The 20,187-nt window shown below is 44.0% G+C and overlaps 1 protein-coding gene across 2 annotated transcripts in view; it reads right to left on the bottom strand.

The window, feature by feature from the left end:
• LOC138961689 (uncharacterized) overlaps nucleotides 1–19,848 on the bottom strand; it is a 44,801-nt gene extending 24,953 nt beyond the window's left edge. Inside the window, exons 1-9 of one of the 2 annotated variants that reach the window (XM_070333358.1) lie at nucleotides 19,050–19,848; nucleotides 18,589–18,749; nucleotides 16,570–16,702; nucleotides 13,677–13,957; nucleotides 13,229–13,319; nucleotides 6,369–6,627; nucleotides 4,458–4,657; nucleotides 2,143–2,286; nucleotides 1,318–1,471 (exon numbers count right to left, since the gene is read on the bottom strand). In XM_070333358.1, coding sequence (XP_070189459.1) covers nucleotides 1,318–1,471; nucleotides 2,143–2,286; nucleotides 4,458–4,657; nucleotides 6,369–6,627; nucleotides 13,229–13,319; nucleotides 13,677–13,957; nucleotides 16,570–16,702; nucleotides 18,589–18,749; nucleotides 19,050–19,643 — 2,017 coding nt within the window. In that variant the 5' untranslated portion in view covers nucleotides 19,644–19,848. The remainder of the gene's footprint in view (nucleotides 1–1,317; nucleotides 1,472–2,142; nucleotides 2,287–4,457; nucleotides 4,658–6,368; nucleotides 6,628–13,228; nucleotides 13,320–13,676; nucleotides 13,958–16,569; nucleotides 16,703–18,588; nucleotides 18,750–19,049) is intronic. The other variant, XM_070333359.1, reaches the window with a different exon arrangement.
• Between the last annotated feature and the right edge of the window lie 339 nt (nucleotides 19,849–20,187).

Here is a 20,187-nt window from a genome sequence, read left to right as displayed (position 1 = left end):
TCCACCAAGCCACCAATTCTATCATTCGCCAGTGAACTCAAATGCCTAAGATACTCCTCGCGCACAGTGGTACACGCACGCAAAGCACGCACGCACGCAATAAGCCTGGTGTCGCTGTCGCTGGCTGGCTGGCGGATTAGCCGAACGGCTGTTCTATCCCACCGCGAATTGCGCCCGCCGTTAAGAGTGGATTTTGTGATTTATTTGGCATTTAGGTCCCAGGTAACATTATGAAGTTTTAATACGATCAATCGGACCTATTATCAAGTTAGTGTATCAACTTTTGAACGAACTGCGCCCAGTAGTTTCCCAGCAATAAGCTGTTAAGTCGAGACAGACAGACACACAAAAAAAACGCTGGCGCTGGACCCGAGTACTCTTCAGACTGGCTCGCTCCCCCAGTGTGAAAGTTTTTGTCTTGTGCACGTGGATTTAAAAAAAAATAAAAAATTATTTTACACAATTAAAAAAATTATTAGAGTAAAATAAAACATTAAAACGTTCATAATAAACAATAGTAAACAAGAAATAAAAAGAATAAAAAAAATAAATAAAAAAATAGACCGCCCATGCCGGGAATCGAACCCGGGTCACTTGGATTTAAAAAATAAAATAAAATAAAATAAAAAAAATTATTTATTTATTTTACACAATTAAAAAAACTATTAGAGTAAAATTAAACATTAAAACGTTCATAATAAACAATAGTAAACAAGAATTAAAAAAAAATATATATACACCGCCCATGCCGGGAATCGAACCCGGATCACTTTGGCCATAGACTCTCTCGTGCTCAGCTCTGTCTCTCTTTCACCGAGACCAAACCCTGCATTGTAATTTCTTTGCCGAGACCATTTCCCCACCCGTTGTCTGGCTTGCACTGAAATCATGCTTTTCTCGTCACTGCGTGACGTGTTCGCCGCTCAAGTCTCCCCTTTAGTTCAGGCTGTTCGCAAAGCGACCAGCCTCCCACCGCAAAAACTCCCACCGTTAAGAGTGGTGTTTGTGATTTATTTGTCATTTAGGTCCCAGGTAACATTATGAAGTTTTAATACGATCAATCGGACCTATTATCAAGTTAGTGTATCAACTTTTGAACGAACTGCGCCCAGTAGTTTCCCAGCAATAAGCTGTTAAGTCGAGACAGACACACACACACACACACACACACACAATTAAAGTCTGCAGGACCCTAGTGCTGCGTACTCGGAGATTAAAGTCTGCTGGACCCTAGTACTGCGTACTCGGGGACGAGAGGACATAGATCAGCGCACAACCCATTGCCTCTACAAGCACAACACAAAACACTCCCCTTACCCAAGTAGCTGTCGACACACATGCCGCCAGGGGGCCGCAGCTTGGGGAAGTCCTGCCAGCTACAGTGGACGCGGTTAATCTTCATCACCACGTTGCACTCGCCGGATCTGACCACGTACAGGTGCTTGCACTTTAGGCTGTCTAGCACGATCACCTGCCCGTTGGTTTTAACACTCTATTAAGTGCTGTTCACATGACAGATGGGTCGAACACTCTGTTAAGTGCTGTTCACAAGGCAGATAGGTCAAACCCTCTGTTAAGTGCTGTTGACATGACAGATGGGTCAAACACTGTATGAAGTGCTGTTCACGTGACTGATGGGTGACTCTATTAAGTGCTTTTGACACATGTGACAGATGGGTCAAACACTCCATTACGTGCTGTTCACATGACAAATGGGCCAAACACTCTAGTAAGTGCTGTTCACATGACAGATGGGTCAAATACTCTATTAAGTGCTGTTGACATGACAGATGGGTCAAACACTCTATTAAGTGCTGTTCACAAAGCAGATGGGTCAAACACTCTATTAAACACACACACACACACACACACTCTCTCTCTCTCTCTCTCTCTCTCTCTCACACATCACACACATTCACGCGCGCACAAGAATATACACACACATTTACACATGTCTACACACGCCTACGCGCAAGCCACGCACAAACATGCAAAATCTTACCCACACGCGCGCGTGCGAACACTTGTATGCACGTGCACACATCAGAACCCTCGTCTCGATTACTGGTCTATGTTAAAACATTTAGTTGAAACTGTAGGAGGGGGGTCCACTATGTTAGAAAAGACGAGAAGAATGGGCACCTGGCGGTGTCGGCAATATTGCACGAAGGTCTGCGAGGGGTGCATCAGCAGCGTCTGTATTGGCCAGTCTTGCATCCACTCCTGTTGGCCCAGGTACAACACGTGCTTCGGAGTCTTCGACGACAGCTGAAGTGGGTCCGAATCCTGGGCCAGGGGTCATCATCATCATCATCATCAACATCATCATCGTCATAATAATAATAAGAAGAAGAAGAAGAAAAGCAAATGCTCACACGACTAGCCTTTGTCATTTCACATTACAGTGGAACCACCCTTTTTAGGCTTTTAAGACCCCGCCCCCTCACCTCCAAAAGAAGACGTACTCCCTCCGCTTTAAGCCCCCCCCCCCCCCCCTTCCCATCCGATAGAAGATTCCTTCCCTTCTTGTCCCCCCCCACCCCCCTTCCCCAACCAATCCTACACAATGGAAGACTCCAGTTCCTGGTAAGACCCTCATTCCCTGATTAGACCTTCCGCCCTTTCAACACCCAGTGTTTTCACATTTTCTATTCACAAACTCTGAAAGTTTACCCCAGTTTAAGATTCCTTTTTTAAGACGTGATTTTCTCAGATCTCATTTCTGATACTGTGACCAAAGCAACAATGACAGCATAGGTTGATGAGCTCAAGATAGCCCAGTGGATATTTTCAGGCGTGAACATTTTCTCCAGTAAACTATTTCATGCTGCGACTGACATTTGACAAAAACAAGCTAAGTTGTGGTCATGTCTGCTAATTATCAACGCCTACAATTGTGTGAAGAGGTGGGTGCAGAGAGAGAGAGATAGAGAGAGAGAGAGATTGATTGATTAAACTTTATTACAGAAGGATGGAGATTGTAGGCATTGCCTAGTCTTACAATCTGTCCTTGAGAGAGAGAGAGAGAGAGAGAGAGAGAGAGAGAGAGAGAGAGAGAGAGAGAGAGAGAGAGAGAGAGAGAGAGAGCGAGAGAGAGAGAGAGAGAGAGAGCGAGAGAGAGAGAGAGAGCGAGAGAGAGAGAGAGAGAGAGAGCGAGAGAGAGAGAGCGAGAGAGAGAGAGAGAGAGAGCGAGAGAGAGAGCGAGAGAGAGAGAGCGAGAGAGAGAGAGAGCGAGAGAGAGAGAGCGAGAGAGAGAGAGAGAGCGAGAGAGCGAGAGAGAGAGAGAGAGAGAGAGAGAGAGAGAGAGAGAGAGAGAGAGAGAGAGAGAGAGAGAGAGAGAGAGTCCGCCGGACCCTACGATGACCTCCGTGCTTGCACATCTCAGGTGGTGTGAACTCGCAGGTGACTATGGAGTCAGTCTTTAGCGGCAAGACCGCTGGCAGTGTGAGCATTGATACTGTCGTGGTTCGTCTGGTGCAGTAGCTGCTGTCACTTTCCGTCTCCAAGGGGCGGTAGAGAGGGCTGCCTGTCGCTTCTCATCAAAGCTTGTGTGGGCTTTCCGTGTGAGGGCACGCCAGCCAGTCCCATCCCGTGCACGCTGTCCAATCTCCTCAGGGACGATTCCGGGGTATGTGATGCTGGCCTTCACACAGTCCTAATACCTCTGTCGATGCCTGCCTTCTTCTGCCCTGAAATAGTTCCCCATAGCTGCTTTTCGAGTCTTCAATCCTCCATTCTGATGATGCGGCCTGTCCACCGAAGCTGGGCTTTGCAGATCAGCTCTGTTCAAGACTTTAAGGTTTGCGATCCTGTCCTGCCACCGGATGCAAATGGACCGCGGGCTGCTCGTGCGAAAACGTTAAGCAACTTCGAATGTCTTCTGTACAAAATCTAGGTCTCACATCAATACAGACGGCTGGTGAGGACAGTGACATTGTACACTGCAGTTTTGTAGACTGCCGGATGTTGTGTTGGTTCAGCACACGTCATCGCAGGCGGCCAAGGGCTTGGCTGGCTTTTCAGATCATGGCATGTATTTCCTTGTCCAGGTTATAGAATAGAACACTAAACTGTTCCTAAATGTTATCATCGAAGTGAGCTGCCTTCGCGTACTCACTGGTTCGCTGTAGCCTGCGGTGAAGGCATGATTACCGTTAGCGTACAGTGTCTGCATGGGGTACTGGGCGACTGTCATGCTCTGGCGTTAATCAAATCCTTCATTTTATACTTGTTGTTTTGCTACAATATACTTTTTCACCGTATGCTCCTTCAGCCCCCTCTATCTCCGTTTGTGTAGAGGTCAGCCTGAATCGCAAATAACATTTCGCATTTGTACTCTCTCTCTCTCTCTCTTTCTCTCTCTCTCTCTCTCTCTCTCTCTCTCTCTCTCTCTCTCTCTCTCTCTCTCTCTCTCTCTCTCTCTCTCTCTCTCTCTCTCTCTCTCTCTCTGCACCCACCTCTTCAATTCCCTCGTCCGGGATGAGACTGCTGTAGGTTTCAGCAGGCACACACAAGAGTTGCATGTCTTTCCTGGAAATGACGGAGAACTCCATGGGCTTATTCTTCAGGATTGCCTCTCCTCCGAAGCTCTCGCCCTGGTTCAGAATGCACTGCAAGTTTCGTACATTCGTCTCCGGACAAATCCCCGAAACCACAGCTGCAATAGTGAAACATTTAGTTAAAGATACATTTTGTCTTGCGTAAGCGATCATCTTGACTACCTCAGACCTGTTTCAGGTATTTACACGAGATCAGAGCTTCTTTCAACTTAAACATATGCCAAAAACAAAATGAAGGCTGGCCTTTCCCGCGCAGAGTGGATATTTTGTTGTTTAATCTATTTTGCAAGTAAACACCTGCAGTGCAAATTAATCTGCTAAATTATTTCCGCAAAACATTTCCAACAGGAAGCAGCCAGGTTATAGATTTGTTATATGCTTCCAAGAAAAACAGTGCTATATTCCCATGTTAAAAGCTCGGACAGCTCTGTGGCGGCAAGAACATAAACGTGTACGCGAGAAGAACAGTATGCTAACAGACAAACTCAAAGCACAACTTCTTTTATGTTAAATCGCCCAATTGACACAAAAATGTTGGTTCGCTGCAAATAGCAACACGTATTTCAGTATTTGCTTTCAGCTGTCAAAACATGCGCGTGCTCGTTTTCACTTGCAATACATTACATAGGAAAACGTTCGGCCTGGGCAGAAATGACCAAGATTGGTACAGAATGTGACAGTCAATGAGCTCTTATTAACCTTTGCCGGTGGTCGTGGGTCCGTGTGGACCCAGAAGGGTGTTTAATTGCAAATATCTCTTTAACTAGTTGGAATTTTTTAATGAGCTTTTAAGAATGTCTCAGGCACATAAAAAGCTCTTATGTCCTAAAATTTCAGCGAGAAGTAATTAAAAACAAAGGTCATATTTAAACTACAAAAATCGTGGGGCCGTGCGGACCCATGTTTTTCAAAGAAGGAAATGAGAAGCATGGGTCCGCACGGCCCCACGATGACTTCCGTGTGTAGTCGAAAACCCGGACGGGCGAAGGTTAAAATTTACCCGTGAGTATCGTTTGGCGTTCCTGTTGTAAATACTCTATTATTTATTAAGATATTTGTCTGAAGGGTAATCATTTAACCTTTCTCTGAATCGAATGAAAATAATCATGGGATTTGTTAGGGGTGTATTCTAGCTTGTATACTTAATGACTATTAACAATAAATTAACAATAATAAACAATTAAGATAACAGTTTGAATGTTCTCACAAGCTCATTCTCACACGATGAACCATGCTCAGTGTTTTTTTGGCCCGGAGAACGACATACTTAGAATCAACATGAAACAGAGGGAAAATCACGTAAAATTATATTTCGACTCAAATAAAGTCGGAGCCGTCCATATTGTTAACTTGAAGCGAGCGATTGCCAGTACCTAGGCAACGCGGATCCTTTGACGGACATACATAGGGTTCCATACCTTGCGCTGCGAGGATTAAGTAGAAGTGTTATGTATTACAACCTATATGTTCAGACAATATAAACACACTTAAATCCTCTAGATTTTCCCAAAAGGCGAGCCATGTTTAAAAATGCACTGCAACCCCCACAAACACCAATCGCTTTCTGATTGTCTCTCACATCATATCGTATGATGTCATTCCTGACGGAATACTGGGAGGTGAAAGTGAGAGACAGAGGGTGAAGTAAAGGACGGTTTAGATCTAGAAAGAAGACACGTGGAACACAGTGATGCGTTCAGCCAGTTGTATTCCAGCAGAGTGCGTTCCCTTCCATGCAGCAGTCATGCAAGAGTAGTTGCCCTTAAAGCGATAAGGTGCAATCCACAGTTACCACAGAGGGGTCCATACCTTGCCCGGCGAGGATGAAGTAGTACATGCTGGGAATTAATCCCGGCTTGAGGATGACCCTACGATGCGAGTACTCCTGAAATGTGCCTGTCTTGGCCATCATGTACTGCGTGTGCAGGGGGAAGACGCAGAAGGCTGGCAGGCACTGCAGGTCAACCATGGCACGCCGCACATCATCGTTGTTCCGAAGCGTGGCACAAGTCGTCAGGACACGTCGCCCCTCCGGTGTGAGGATGACCTGTGTGTTTTTCGTCTGTTCCTGGAGGAGAGACCGTAGTAATAGTGTGTTGTGAGAGGTTAGACGTTGGGTGTTGCGTGTACATTTAGAAGCAGTGACGGTAGAATGAGGTAGTGATAGTGGTGATGATGATGATGCTGCTGCTGCTGCTGCTGCTGCTGCTGCTGCTGCTGCTGATGATGATGATGATGATGATGATGATGATGATGATGATATCTACCCGTGGCAATGATGATGATTGTGATGACGATATCTGCATTCAGCCACAAAAATGACGATGAAAACGATGACGATGGTAATAAACACTACTACAGTTGCTGAAGTCGTCCTTGCTTGTGTACGAGTCTATAGGTGGCGCGTTTAACAGGTGTAACTTCAACACGTACACCCCCTCCCCTCCCCTCAAAACAGAACGCCCCGCAGACTATTCACAAGTTCTTGCCCACCCTTATACAGTCCAACTCATCACGACGAGGAAAGAAAAGCAACAAAGGCATAACATCAGGTAGACACGCACATGAGCTTCAACTTGTGATAAGGGCAGAAAGGACACACACAAAAATATGTTTGTTTAGGGTAACGTGACCAAAAAAAGTAGGATCGGTAGGTAGGTTTATTTTTATTTGTATTTAATAATTTAATTCACCTCCTAATAATATTTTTTTTAAACATCACAAAGTGACAAACACCATTTTGTCGTGTGATGCCTAGTTCAAAAGAGGTTGCTTCCCTTAGTCTCGGTATGGTTCGCAAAATGTGCCAACAAATGTTGGTTTTTTTTTTTTTTTTTGGGGGGGGGGGGGGGGGGGGGTATTTTTTTCAGAAAAAAAAGTGTTAGGGTCGGCGGGACAAATAGGGTCGGTCGGGTTACCCTTAACCAGCATTTTTGTTTTGCCTAAGAAATTACACACCCGATGTCAATAAGAAGCGACCAGAAGGTTTTGAAAAGTTGCCTTTTTTTTCAATAATTGTGTTTTTGTGTAGTTCTATCGTTCACCAACGCTGGATAATGGATGCCCATCGTGATTTAGAAAAAAACCCATATACTCGTGTTCAAGTATAGACAAATAAAGTGACATGACCATCGTACATGACGATTACATAAATGACCTCAACGTACATGACGGTAACATTCATGACGGGCGCTTGCAATTCACTTCACAACCAAGCCAAAACTCACCCGATCATCATGCTTCTATTTTGTTTGTAGTAGAGGAAGGTAGTCTGGTATTCTTTCTTGCTGATAACTAGCTTCTTTTCTTGCGAATAAGTTTCATTTGTGTTTGGTAGTCCTTCTCTCTTTAACTATAACCGTAAGGCCTAATTAGAGTGAATAACCTTTGATAGACATGCAGCAAAAATTAAATACAGACAAATGTACAACTGGTCCATATTAGGAGCCTGGGTGCCTAATATAGACCAGTGAAGAGGCCTTCACGAATCACTGTAAAAAGCCCCCTATACTTCAAAATAACATGATACAACTTATTGTGCAAGTCAGACTAATTCAAATATGCTTTAGATTCATCTGTTTCGGTTTGATGAGAATATCATGTGAAGCACAACAGGAAACTAAAGAAACTGATCAACAAGTCGCGTAAGGCGAAATTACTACATTTAGTCAAGCTGTGGAACTCACAGAATGAAACTGAACGCACTGCATTTTTTCACAATGACCGTAGTCCGCCGCCCGTGCAAAACGCAGTGAAACTGACGAGCTTGTTTAGCGCGGTAGTGGTTTCGCTGTGCTGCATAGCACGCTTTTCTGTTCCTCTCTTCGTTTTAACTTCTTGAGCGTGTTTTTAATCCAAACATATCATATCTATATGTTTTTGGAATCAGGAACCGACAAGGAATAAGATGAAATTGTTTTCAAATCGATTTCGGAAATTTAATTTTGATCATAATTTATTATATTTTTAATTTTCAAATCTTGTTTTTAATCCGAATATAGCATATCTATATGTTTTTAGAATCAGAAAATGATGAAGAATAAGATTATCGTAAATTTGGATCGTTTTATACAAAAATAAATTTAATTACAATTTTCAGATTTTTAATGACCAAAGTCATTAATTGATTTTTAATCCACCAAGCTGAAATGCAATACCAAAGTCCGGCCTTCGTCGAAGATTGCTTTACAAAAAATTCAATCAATTTGATAGAAAAATGAGGGTGTGACAGTGTCGCCTCAACTTTTACAAAAAGCCGGATATGACGTCATCAAAGACATTTATGGAAAAAATGAAAACAAAATCTGGGGATATCATACCCAGGAACTCTCATGTAAAATTTCATAAAGATCGGTCCAGTAGTTTACTCTGAATCGCTCTACACACACACACACACACACACACACACACACACACATACAGACAGACACACACACACATACACACACACACACACCACGACCCTCGTCTCGATTCCCCCTCTATGTTAAAACATTTAGTCAAAACTTGACTAAATGTAAAAACAGAGTGAAAATAAATGAAGTTTTTAGAACTTCCACGACAACAAGACTATTTGTGATATTCTTTTGAAAGCTCGAGGTTATTTTCAGCGACCTTCTTTATGAATTAATTAATGAAACCAGTCTTCAGCTTTTATTTTCTTCTATTTGTTGAAGGGGGTCCATATTACGGGACACACACATACGTTGAGATTTTGCTATTCTCTTTTCTTTGCAGTAGAACCTCGGGGTCAACACTGCTAAAATGTAACAAATACAGTCTTAGCTGTAATATATAGCAATTTTTTGTGTGATAACTGTTTTAAGCGTCACATTTAGATTGAACGCTGCAAAAGGTTTAGGGAAAGGGGGGTAACTTGGACCGGGCGAATAATTGAACTACCGCCAGTTCTCAAAAACACGTTCATTGAACGCTCCGACTGGTTATTGAACACATGGGCACTTCGACTGGCTGACATTTGCTGGAAAAAACATGGCTTCAAAAAAATAGCAGCGTCTAACTCTAAGGTTTTCCATTTTTCCATTACAATTTCATTTTTCTAGAAGTCACGAACCCAAAATTGCAAAAATAATCGCTAGCTGCAGTGGTACAGCATCACTACACGTCACATTGACACCACTTACACAGAGCCGTGTGCTCAAAACATGTTTGTTTGTATGCAAGTGTGAAACGCCTAAATTGAACCTCTGCTTGCAGCGAAAATTGAACCTCCGGTCCAATAAATCCAATGCATTTTAACATCGTGAGTGTCAGTTGGACCAGTGTATTACAAATACAGCATGTGATCATGACATTGATAGTGCTGAAACAGTTAAGTTGGGATATCTACTTCTGGTGAGTGAGATGCAAGGCAATCAGCTACACAACATCATTTTCTTTTTGTTTATAAAACGTAAGCCAAAAATAAACAAACAACATTTGGACGATTAATGCTTCCTCTCTGAAAAAGGTGCCAATGCTATAAAACTGATTGTTTTTCTATTTCTACGTTAGTCGGAGCAATGCTTTCATTGTATCTGTGATGATTGTGTTGTGATTTGTTTGTTACTTGGTGTACATTATTGGTCCAACTTACACCCACATGTGGTCCAAATTCCCCGATGTGGCGGACTTTACAGGCATGCTGCAGGCCAAAAATGGTTTTACCTGAAAGAAGCGCGCAGTGGCAAAGCCACATGCCCGAGCCTGCTTAGCAGGCTGGCCAACTAGGGGTGTCCGGGGGCATGCCCCCCCCCCCCCCCCGGAAAATGTTTCAAAAAACGGTTAAAATCTGTGTAATCTGGTGCATTCTGGGCATCATTTTCAGGGCTGTGATAGTGTTGTGATCTTGTTAAAAATCTTATTTTAGCCTCCCAAATTGTGTCCAGTCCTTCTTCTTTTTGCCGCTTTTGCCGGATTCGTTCTTCTTCGTGTCAGCCTTCTTTTTTTTCCGGCGGGAAGGTGTTTTCAAGCCAAGCCCAACTCCATTTGTTCTTCACGCTGGAATCAAATGGGGACACCCCGAAGCGTCCCGGTACCAAAGCGTCCCGGTACCGAAGCGTCCCGGTACCAAAGCGTCCCGGTACCGAAGCGTCCCGGTACCAAAGCGTCCCGGTACCGAAGCGTCCCACTATAACGCGTCACAGGACTTAGACTTTTTTTTTTTAAACCTTGAGTGACCTTGATTTGACCTTGACTTGACTAACCATATTTATTTTTTTTAAATTTAATCTTGACCTTGATTTGACCTTGACTTCACTGATTTTTTTTAATTTTGCACAGACCTTGATTTGCTTTCGGTAAAAAAAAAATCACTTTTTGTCCAACTTTTCCCCAACTTTACTTCAGATCTGTACTCACAACACACCAATTTGGAAATACTGTACCCGTGTGGACAAGTTCGGGGGAAAAGTCCGTAGGCTTCCGTTCACAAGAGGGATATGTCTGTTATCACACACGCTTTCTGGCTTCACTAAGCGTGAGCGTCGGAAAAAGTCTTTTCAGTTCTGCCTCCGACTTTTAAATTGTATCATTTGGGTTAATTTGGGTTTGTTTGGGTTCATTTGGGTAATAAAGAACGCTCGCGCTGGACCCGAGTACTCTTCAGACTGGCTCGCTCCCCCAGTATGAAAGTTTTTGTCTTGTGCACGTTTAAAGGCATACTAACGCACTCCCGTGTTTACAAAGTGTAGTTTGCCCACAATCGATGTCAAACGCACCATAAGACCATATAATGACGATACGTCACCATGCGCGGACCATAATACATGCATTACAGCTTGTTCTAGCCTCTGAAAAAGTGAGGATGTCAACAAAGCCGCGGTGTTCTCTCCCTTGCATCAACGTTACATGTGTTGCCAAATCTATAAATAGGACGATCCAGATCAAAATGAAAATTCAAATATCTCAACATTTAAGGGGTCCTAGACCACAATATTTTGCAGGGAACTTAATTTAGTCTGTCTCCAGCTGTTGGTAAAGCAATTAGCGTGTATAGTCATCGAGTACATATGGCTTTAAGGCCAAGTGATTGCTCTGTGTGAATTACAGGCATTCCCTTTGCTATATAATATATTGGCATGCGAGCCGAGGATGTGCGTGGTGACTGGTACCGGGACGCTTCGGCACCGGGACGCTTCGGTACTGGGACGCTTCGTGCCCTACTGCGCGGGAGCGTCCCGAAGCGTCCCGGTACCAAAGCGTCCCGGTACCCCTGTGACGCGTTATAGTGGGACGCTTCGGTACCGGGACGCTTCGGCACCGGGACGCTTCGGTACCGGGACGCTTCGGTACCGGGACGCTTCGTGATGTAGGCCTACCCAATCAAATGGTCCCGGCGAATTTCTCTCCACAATATCTGGGCGAAATATTTCACCAAAAACGACGGCCTACATCCGCAGAACTAGATTGGGAACGTTCTAGATTCAGAACGGCAAGACCAATGACGGGCAACGCGCGTGCGCTGGCTTCATTGAGACCGGCGCCCGGTCGCGTTGCGCGATATTCACACGGATCGTTTTTGCGGAAAATTTTCAACTTCACCGGGCAAAATTTGACTTTCCCGGATTTTGAAAACGGCTTTCCCGGATTTCAGGCAATTCCCGAAAAAGTAGCATGCCTGCTTTAACAATTGAATTTGTATTTTATTTTCCTGCTTTTGGACATGTTTGTTCTTAGTTCTTGCCCTGTGTGCGAGTTTATCTACCACTAGTTCCAAGAACAGTAACAGACATTATGGCCTTATCAGTATTGCAAGACGTATATTAGACTATTTGCGTAAGTGGTTCAACACTGCCCCCTTTACAATACAAAAGAGAAAAAGACTAACGGTTTTGAGATTTGTATTTCTGCAACTGATTTGACAGGTGCAAGTTATTCAGAGAGGGTAAATACAACGAATGAAATTGTTTTGAGCGCTATAGCACCGTTAGTTTGTCAGAACAGGAGGTGGTCAATATTAGGAAGTGGTCCTTGTTAGCCCCCCCCCCCCCCCCCCCACTATGCTCCCGGTAACGAAAACCATGTCAAAAGTTCTGGCATTAGATGTCACCATTTCACGAGGATTAACGCAACATACACGACGGTAAACATCTTTACTTTCAAGTTTTGTTTTATTTTATTAGCTTTTTTGCTAGACGCAGGCGCACTACGTTGTGCATACAATTGTAAAGTATTGAGGTTGTTTTATGGATACTTTTGTGTTGGAGATGCCACAAAATGAAACCCCGATATTCCCGAAAGAAGCTTTCACAATACTTTACCCGGACATTTACTTTCAACAATGGTGATGACTCACAAGACTTCTTCCTGCACAGACATGACTGTAACAACAGCACTGATGTTCGTATTATTTACACCATAATGCATGTGACCAGGAAAGGCTTGTCCATATCTTTTCATTTAATACATTCACAAAGACTACACCCGGACAGAAACGTACACGACGTTTTTGTACGTATTTATTTCTCGCACGACTGGGATCTGCAAGTAATGGGCAAGTACTCATGTGCAGCAGTTAGCTTATGGTCGAACAATAGCAGGACCTAGGAAAGTTGACGTTTTGCGCATTTCTGTATTAGCTACGGGACCTCCGTACTGTACACTAGGAAATTGAAATAGTCGCTCCTCATTGACAAGGATCATACAGGGAGCAGGCCAGCTGTACTCACGTCAGGGTCGCCGCCCTTTGTGTCCAATGGCATCCTGGCGTGGTCACCAATGTCCACGAACGTCTTCAGCTTCATCTCCTGGTCGTAAGTTCTGCATCATGTCACGTGAGTGGCAAATAGTTAGCACCCACATAACAACACATTTAAGATAAAAACACAGTGAAAAAGAACAAAAACAGTTGTGCGGATGCTTGTTCAATCACTGCTGATAGGAGAAGACGGAGGAGGAGAGGGGCAAAGAAGATCCAGATATGCGCGTGTGCACTCACAAACAAAAGCTGGCATTGCCACAAAACAACATCCATCCATCCATCCATCCATCCATCCATCCATCCATCCGTCAATCAATCAATCAGTCAGAAAAAAAATTCAATCAATCAAACCCCAAAAGACGAAGACGGGAAGTAAAAAGGAAGAGAAAATGAAAGTAACATAAAAGGTGACATACCTGCAGGACAGCATACTGAGAGTGCGGACGATGTGGATGATCATACGCCCTGCCCACTTCCACTTGAGGCGCGAAGCCTGCTTCTGCCTCATGTGCATGATGCGCATCATCACACGCACAACGTGATTGTTGAGTTTACCTTTCGCGTCCTTATCGCGATGGGTCGTTGATATCTTGGGGAGTCTCTTGTCGGCCGGGAGTCTGGCTTGATTAGGAACGACGCTTTTTGCTTGTCCCGTTTCGCTAATATCTGACAGAGAATTCCTACCCTCTACTCCAGCCTGCACATAGTGTCAACAGCCAGACATTGAGAACACTTCATATGATACCAGGTGTACCCGAGTCGTTTGTTTAATACTCAAACACTGCACGCATTCCAACAGCCTGACCTTGAGAACACTACATGTAAACGACTCGTGTATAGCTGGTATCACATGTAGTGTTATCAATGGGTGGCAGTGAAAATGCGTGCATTGTTTCAGTATTTAACCACCATTATCGTGTACACCATTATCGCGTTCAATCCTAACAGATCCTCTTAAATATCCTATCACCCCCACTCCCGTCATCCTCCCGCTTTTGACCAGCCCCCGTACCCACCTTTTTTTTTCTTTTTTCTTCTTCTATCGTATAAACCAATTCATGTCCAGTATAGGCAATTTAGATCTGACGGACAATAAGCCCCTTAATTTCTTCTTCACACCAGGGCTGAGGCGCACACAGCTAAAGTGGGTGCCTCCCAAATTGGGTGAGAACAAACCACAGTGTCTGGTTGGTTGAAATCGCAAAAATAGCTCATTTCAACTAATCAGACCTCGCGTCTGCGTACCACCAATTTGGGTGGCACCCACTTTGGCTTCGTGCAACACAGCCCAGGTTTACACGAGTCGTTTGTTTAAATACAGAAACTATTCACGCATTTCAAGAGCCAGACATTGAGAACACTACACGTGATTCCAGCCATACACAAGTCGTTTAAGAGACGATATTATAACTGACATTACATACTCTTCAGACTTGGTCGTGTGACAGACATTTTCTTCCACACGAGATTACGGTGATTGTCTAACGAAGCCGTCAGGCTGAGTTAGACATTAACTAATCGAGTGTGGAAGAAAGCTCTGTCACACGACCAAGTTTGAATAGCATTTATGTCTTACATCTTCAAAAGAGGAGAGAACAAACACATTTTGCGTACTCACTCTTTGACAAGGCTTAAAACCACATCGGCCATGATTGTGGAGAGATCTACTTCTTTGACGGAAGTGACGAACAACTATGAATGACGTCTCGGTATGTGTGAATTACGTCTATATCTTTTGAAGCATGCGCGAATAGTTTGTTCTTTCCGGTTTCTTTGTCTTCTCTGTACACACCTCTGTCCTTCTATTTCAGACTCACAGTCCTCATGATCGAGCCACTTTCCAAGGGTAGCTAAATTCGCGTATGGAAACAGAACTGTCGTCTTGGTTGCCGTTTGCAGTATACTCAGTGTTGAAGAACAGCGGGAGAAATGAAAGCCATGTGTGCATTTTTTGGCTTTTGGAGGGGCGATTGCGAATATGATTCCGTTCTTGTCATACCCGGAAGCGTGTAACATACAATCTTGCACACGTTTGCTTTAGTAGGGGCAAAGGAGGAAAGCGTGAGTGTGCAAGGGTTGTTGAAGAAATGCGCCCCGCTTACATCGTACAAATTGGAAAAACGTGGTCGACCAGATGAAACCACGATCGCAGCGACAAACTGACTCCGGTATGTATGTTAAGCAGTGTTCAATCGATATGACGCATTTTTCTTTCGAAAATCTGCACATGATCATCGGAGCTACAAATAAACGTGTTAGCCTGCAGCGATCGTTAAGCACGCGTGTCAGATTGCCACGCTGCCGTGACCTTTACCTCAAGCAAATCTCACTCGACCTCAGGGAAAAACACATTTTCGGCTATCTGGCATTTCCGCAACAAATCATAAACTCGGATGTGAATATTTTCGAAAGATATGGGGTCACATAGAGCTGACACTGCATATATGCACATCGCGGTCAGTTATTCGCTGCGCTCGTTGTTTTAACTGGTCGACCACGTGTTTCCTGTTTGTACGAGGTTAGTGGGGCGCAACTCTTCCACAACGCTTGTAAATCTTGACAAGAGTAATTTCCAGAAAACGTCTATTGTTTCATACGCGGCATTGTGTCCTTTTTTGGTTATAATCGTTTGGATGCTCCAGAAAATATCACCATGCGAATCGAGAAACTGATCTAGTTTTAATAAGCCTTCGAAAACGTCATGAAATTACTTTATTTCCAGCCATATCGGAAAGACACGTTACAATAGTTCAAATAGAAACACATCATCACAACAAACGTAGGCCCTAATACCATTTCCAAAATAGGTCCTGTGATTGAAATTGACCGGTAAGATACCCCAGTCAATTACTCAACCTTAATGTTTCTCCAATTTGTTTACACTTGTTTCAACGTATGTTGAAATTATTACAAACAAAATATTATCTAAATAATAGCGAAGTCAATTTTCTAGGTCAATCGCTGTCGTATTTTTTTTTAAGGCCAACAAAAAAAAGTTGTATGTTTCTGGTCACCCGACCCTACCTAGTTTTTTTCCCGCCGACCCTAGACTTTTTTTTTATTGCATTTGTAAAAAAAAAGAAGAAAAAAAAGCGTCAAAACGAAAGTAACAGACGGCAGACGACACAAGGGGGATAACCCCGCATCCCTTTTGTCTCATTTGTTTTGTAATGTGTTATCTTTCTCTTTGTATAGTAAGTCCAGCCTCTTTGCGTCACTGTATAGTTATTTTCTACCCTGACCAAAAAAAAAAGCCATGCACGTTACCAGAAACATCCAACTTTTTTTTGTTTTGCCTAAGAGACAGACCTTGATCTTGGAGTGCAGCTTGTTCCACTCTTCCTTCTCTATGTTGAGAAGCCTCCTGTTGATCTCGATGTTCATTTGGCTAGCCGTCCTCGGCCTGTTCCCACCATCGCTCTCAATCGAACTCTCGGGGCCACTGGGGAAAAACATAGCCCGCACCCAACACATCAACATCATTTTTGAATCCAAACACCTGCCGAGATTGCCAGTCTAAAAAATGCGGTACAGTCTTATACGTTTTAGAAAAAAAAAGATCAAAACAGAACGAAGAAGATCCCGAACAAACATATCCAAATCATTTGTGGAAAAAAATACCTGCAGAGATTGCATTTATATCAAAATTGTGACCCTCCACCACGAAATGAGTCGCATGTCACCTTACGCGGTTCTGCGCTAGGCTTAATTTAAGTCCGGGGAGTGTCTGGTAACAGTGTGTGGGTCACCTTAGTCACAGGCTTTTAACTGTTTAAAAAACTCTTTATGAAAATGTAAAAATATGAAAATCATGCAAAGGTGACATGCGACTCATTCCGTGGTGGAGGGTCACAAATGCGGTAAAGTCTGCCGAGAATGTTTTTATTTTGTTTTCCTAAAAGACGGTACAATCTTTTGCTTTTCAGACAAAAAGAGAACATCTGTTAAAATGTTTGTGTAAAATGCAGAACTGTCTTATGTTTTACAGAAAAAAAGGCTTATCATTCGTTGAAAACAAACGTCTGTCGAGAATGTGTAAGTAAAATGCGAAACAAGCTAATGTTTTGTTGTTGAAAAAGGTGAGCCACGAGGGTAAAAAATCAGTGATTAAAACCAAACACCCGCTGACAATGTTATTGTTATGCTAAAATACGGTACAATCATATGCTTCTCAGAGTAAAGGTGGATCATTTTCCATAACGCAACATCTGCCGTGAAATGATTCGTAAAGCCTGTCCTTAACTGGGCGAAGTCGACTACGCGAAGTATACTTCGCGAAGCTCGCCGCACGAAGCTTTAGCACTGAGTTTTCGGTAAAAAGATGCGAAGACTTTTTCGCGAAGTCGACTTCGGGCTGAATTAAGGACCACCTTTAAGCCTGTCCTTAACTGGGCGAAGTCGACTACGCGAAGTATACTTCGCAAAGCTCGCCGCACGAAGCTTTAGCACTGAGTTTTCGGTAAAAAGATACAAAGACTTTTTCGCGAAGTCGACTTCGGGCTGAATTAAGGACCACCTTTAAGCCTGTCCTTAACTGGGCGAAGTCGACTACGCAAAGTATACTTCGCGAAGCTGGCCGCACGAAGCTTTAGCACTGCCACTCAGTTTCGGTAAACAAACTTCGCGAAGCTGGCCGCACGGGCCTTGAGCACCGAGTTTTCCGTCAATGGACTTCGCGAACTTTTCGCGAAGTCTACTTTGGGCTCACTTAAGGGCCGCCTTCAGGTGCAGTACAAAAAATTCTGCTTGGTTGAAAGGGTGCAAAACATAGTGAAGAGCTTGCTGAGGGTCCGGACCTAGCATCTGCTGAAAATGGGTCTGAAAAGTGCGGATTTGCTTTGGAGAGAAAAGATTCATCATCTGTGTGTGCAGGGCCAGACCAGGGGGGGGGGGGGGGTTACCCCCCCCCCCCCTAGCATGAACCTCCCAAACGCATTTTTTTTTTTTGGTGGGGGAGGGAGGGGGGGGGGTGCATCTGGATCATCATGAAATCCGAGGAGAAATCGCACCTCTCACCTCCTCCTAAAAAAAAGTATGAGTCCTTACAATCTCAATTCTTCTTCATTGCCTATACAGCTTAATTGCTGTCGAATTGACCTTTATCGTTCAAGGAGAGGCTTCCTTTCCCTCCAGAAACATCAACAAACGTTCAGCTTCAAGGGTGAGTGTTTCTGCAAGTGTGCTTGCTCGCGTATGCGTGCGTGCCTGTGTGTAGGGGGGGGGGGGGGGGGGGGGGGGGGCGTGTGTGTGCGTGCGCGCGTGCGTACGCGAATGTGCGCGCGTGCGTTCGTGTCTATCTGCCGTTCCGTCAATGTGCGTGCCACTCACATAAACGATGTTGACTTGGTTGGATACTTGGGTCTGGAAGTGAAAGGGTAGTCATTGCCGGTGAGACTGTCCATGCTGATGCTATCTGCAGCCTTCCCCGCGCCATCGCTCCTGGACGTGCGGGAGTCCCTCAAAGATTTCTCCGCGAAACTATTGGCCGTCTGTGAACACCCAACCGTCTTTTTCTGCAACGCTCCATGACACTCTACTTTACCCAGCCATGTGGCATTGTAAGGTATAGTGTACGCGCAATTTCTGCGGTTTTATCTTAGATTCGATTTACAAAATTTCACAGACAGAAATAGTGTTAATGTTTGACCTAAATTAAAAATGACAATAAAATAATTGAAACAATCACACACACACACACACACACACACACACACACACACACACACATGAAGAAGAAAAAGAGGAAAGAAGAAGAAGAAGAAGAAGAAGAACTCAAGAAGATATGTTACTTCTACTTTCGAATCGGCTGAGCCTTCCGGAAGCTTCTGCTCGTGGTTCGACATGATAAGCAGTGATTGGGAGCACCCGCGGCGGTCTGTCATCGGAGTCGGTGGCTTAGTCGGGGCTGGCTCGGGCAATACGTGTAGTGGTATTGGTCCTAAGAAATCTTTGAAGTCCAGAAACGGGTCAAAGTCTGAAGAACAAGTTGTGCTGCTGCTGTCTCCTGTACTGCTGCGAGGTTCATATCCGAAGCTGGCAGAGGTAGTTGTGCTGCTTCCAGCTTCATTCTGCGACTGCTTTATATTTGAACTTGAAATCGCAATGTCGGGAAGAATGGCGTTAGAATTTTTGTTGCGGAAGATGCTCCTTTGATCTACACTCCAGTGGCGAACGAGCGCTCTGGTTGTTGACTGGTGCCTACCTTCAGGTGCAGTTTCTCTCAATGCTGGTAAGATCACAGTTTCCGTCGTTTTCTGACTGTCGTTTTGCTTTGAAACCGGTGTAGTTGCACTGTTGCAGTGAAGTTTATCGTTCATTTCTGTCTTATTTAGGTCTACAGTTGAATGGATTTTGGACCTTCTATTCCGATACTCCGTTTTCATTTTTAATTAGTGTTTCATGTGTAAAACCTTACCTATGAGACAACTCCTGAACCAAAGCATTTAGATCTTCAGTCATTACCTGGCAGAACCCATCTGCTGGATTCACTCTTATTCTTGAATTTGCCTAATTTTTATCGCGTGACTGAAAATCCAGTCTGTCTCGTCGATGAAGAGAATACACAGAATGATAAACAGACGTAAGAGTTATGACGTCTGAATTATGATGACGTAATAATGAGGCTGCACTTTTTTACTACAAAGATGTGAGTTAGCCTATTCACGACTTTCCGACCTTGACATTGTAGCTAGGGTCATGTGGGCGTTGGCATCATTGTCCAATCAGAAATAGTCAATGATCATCTCCGAAGTGTGTTCCGGTCCGCGGAAAAAGAGAACGTGGTTTGACAACTAAAGGGCATTTTGACCGGCTCGCATTACAGCATCGCTCAAATGTGGGAGAACGACACATCTGACAAATAGCCAGTGGTTACCAACATGAGAAACTCGGGATAGGAATCGTAATCCGTATGTAAGTTTGAAGCGG

This window comes from Littorina saxatilis, linkage group LG3, assembly GCF_037325665.1.
Source record: "Littorina saxatilis isolate snail1 linkage group LG3, US_GU_Lsax_2.0, whole genome shotgun sequence".
NCBI classification, from domain to species: domain Eukaryota; kingdom Metazoa; phylum Mollusca; class Gastropoda; order Littorinimorpha; family Littorinidae; genus Littorina; species Littorina saxatilis.
Note: the sequence above shows the minus strand (reverse complement) of the source record. Positions and strands in the feature narration are given on the sequence as shown.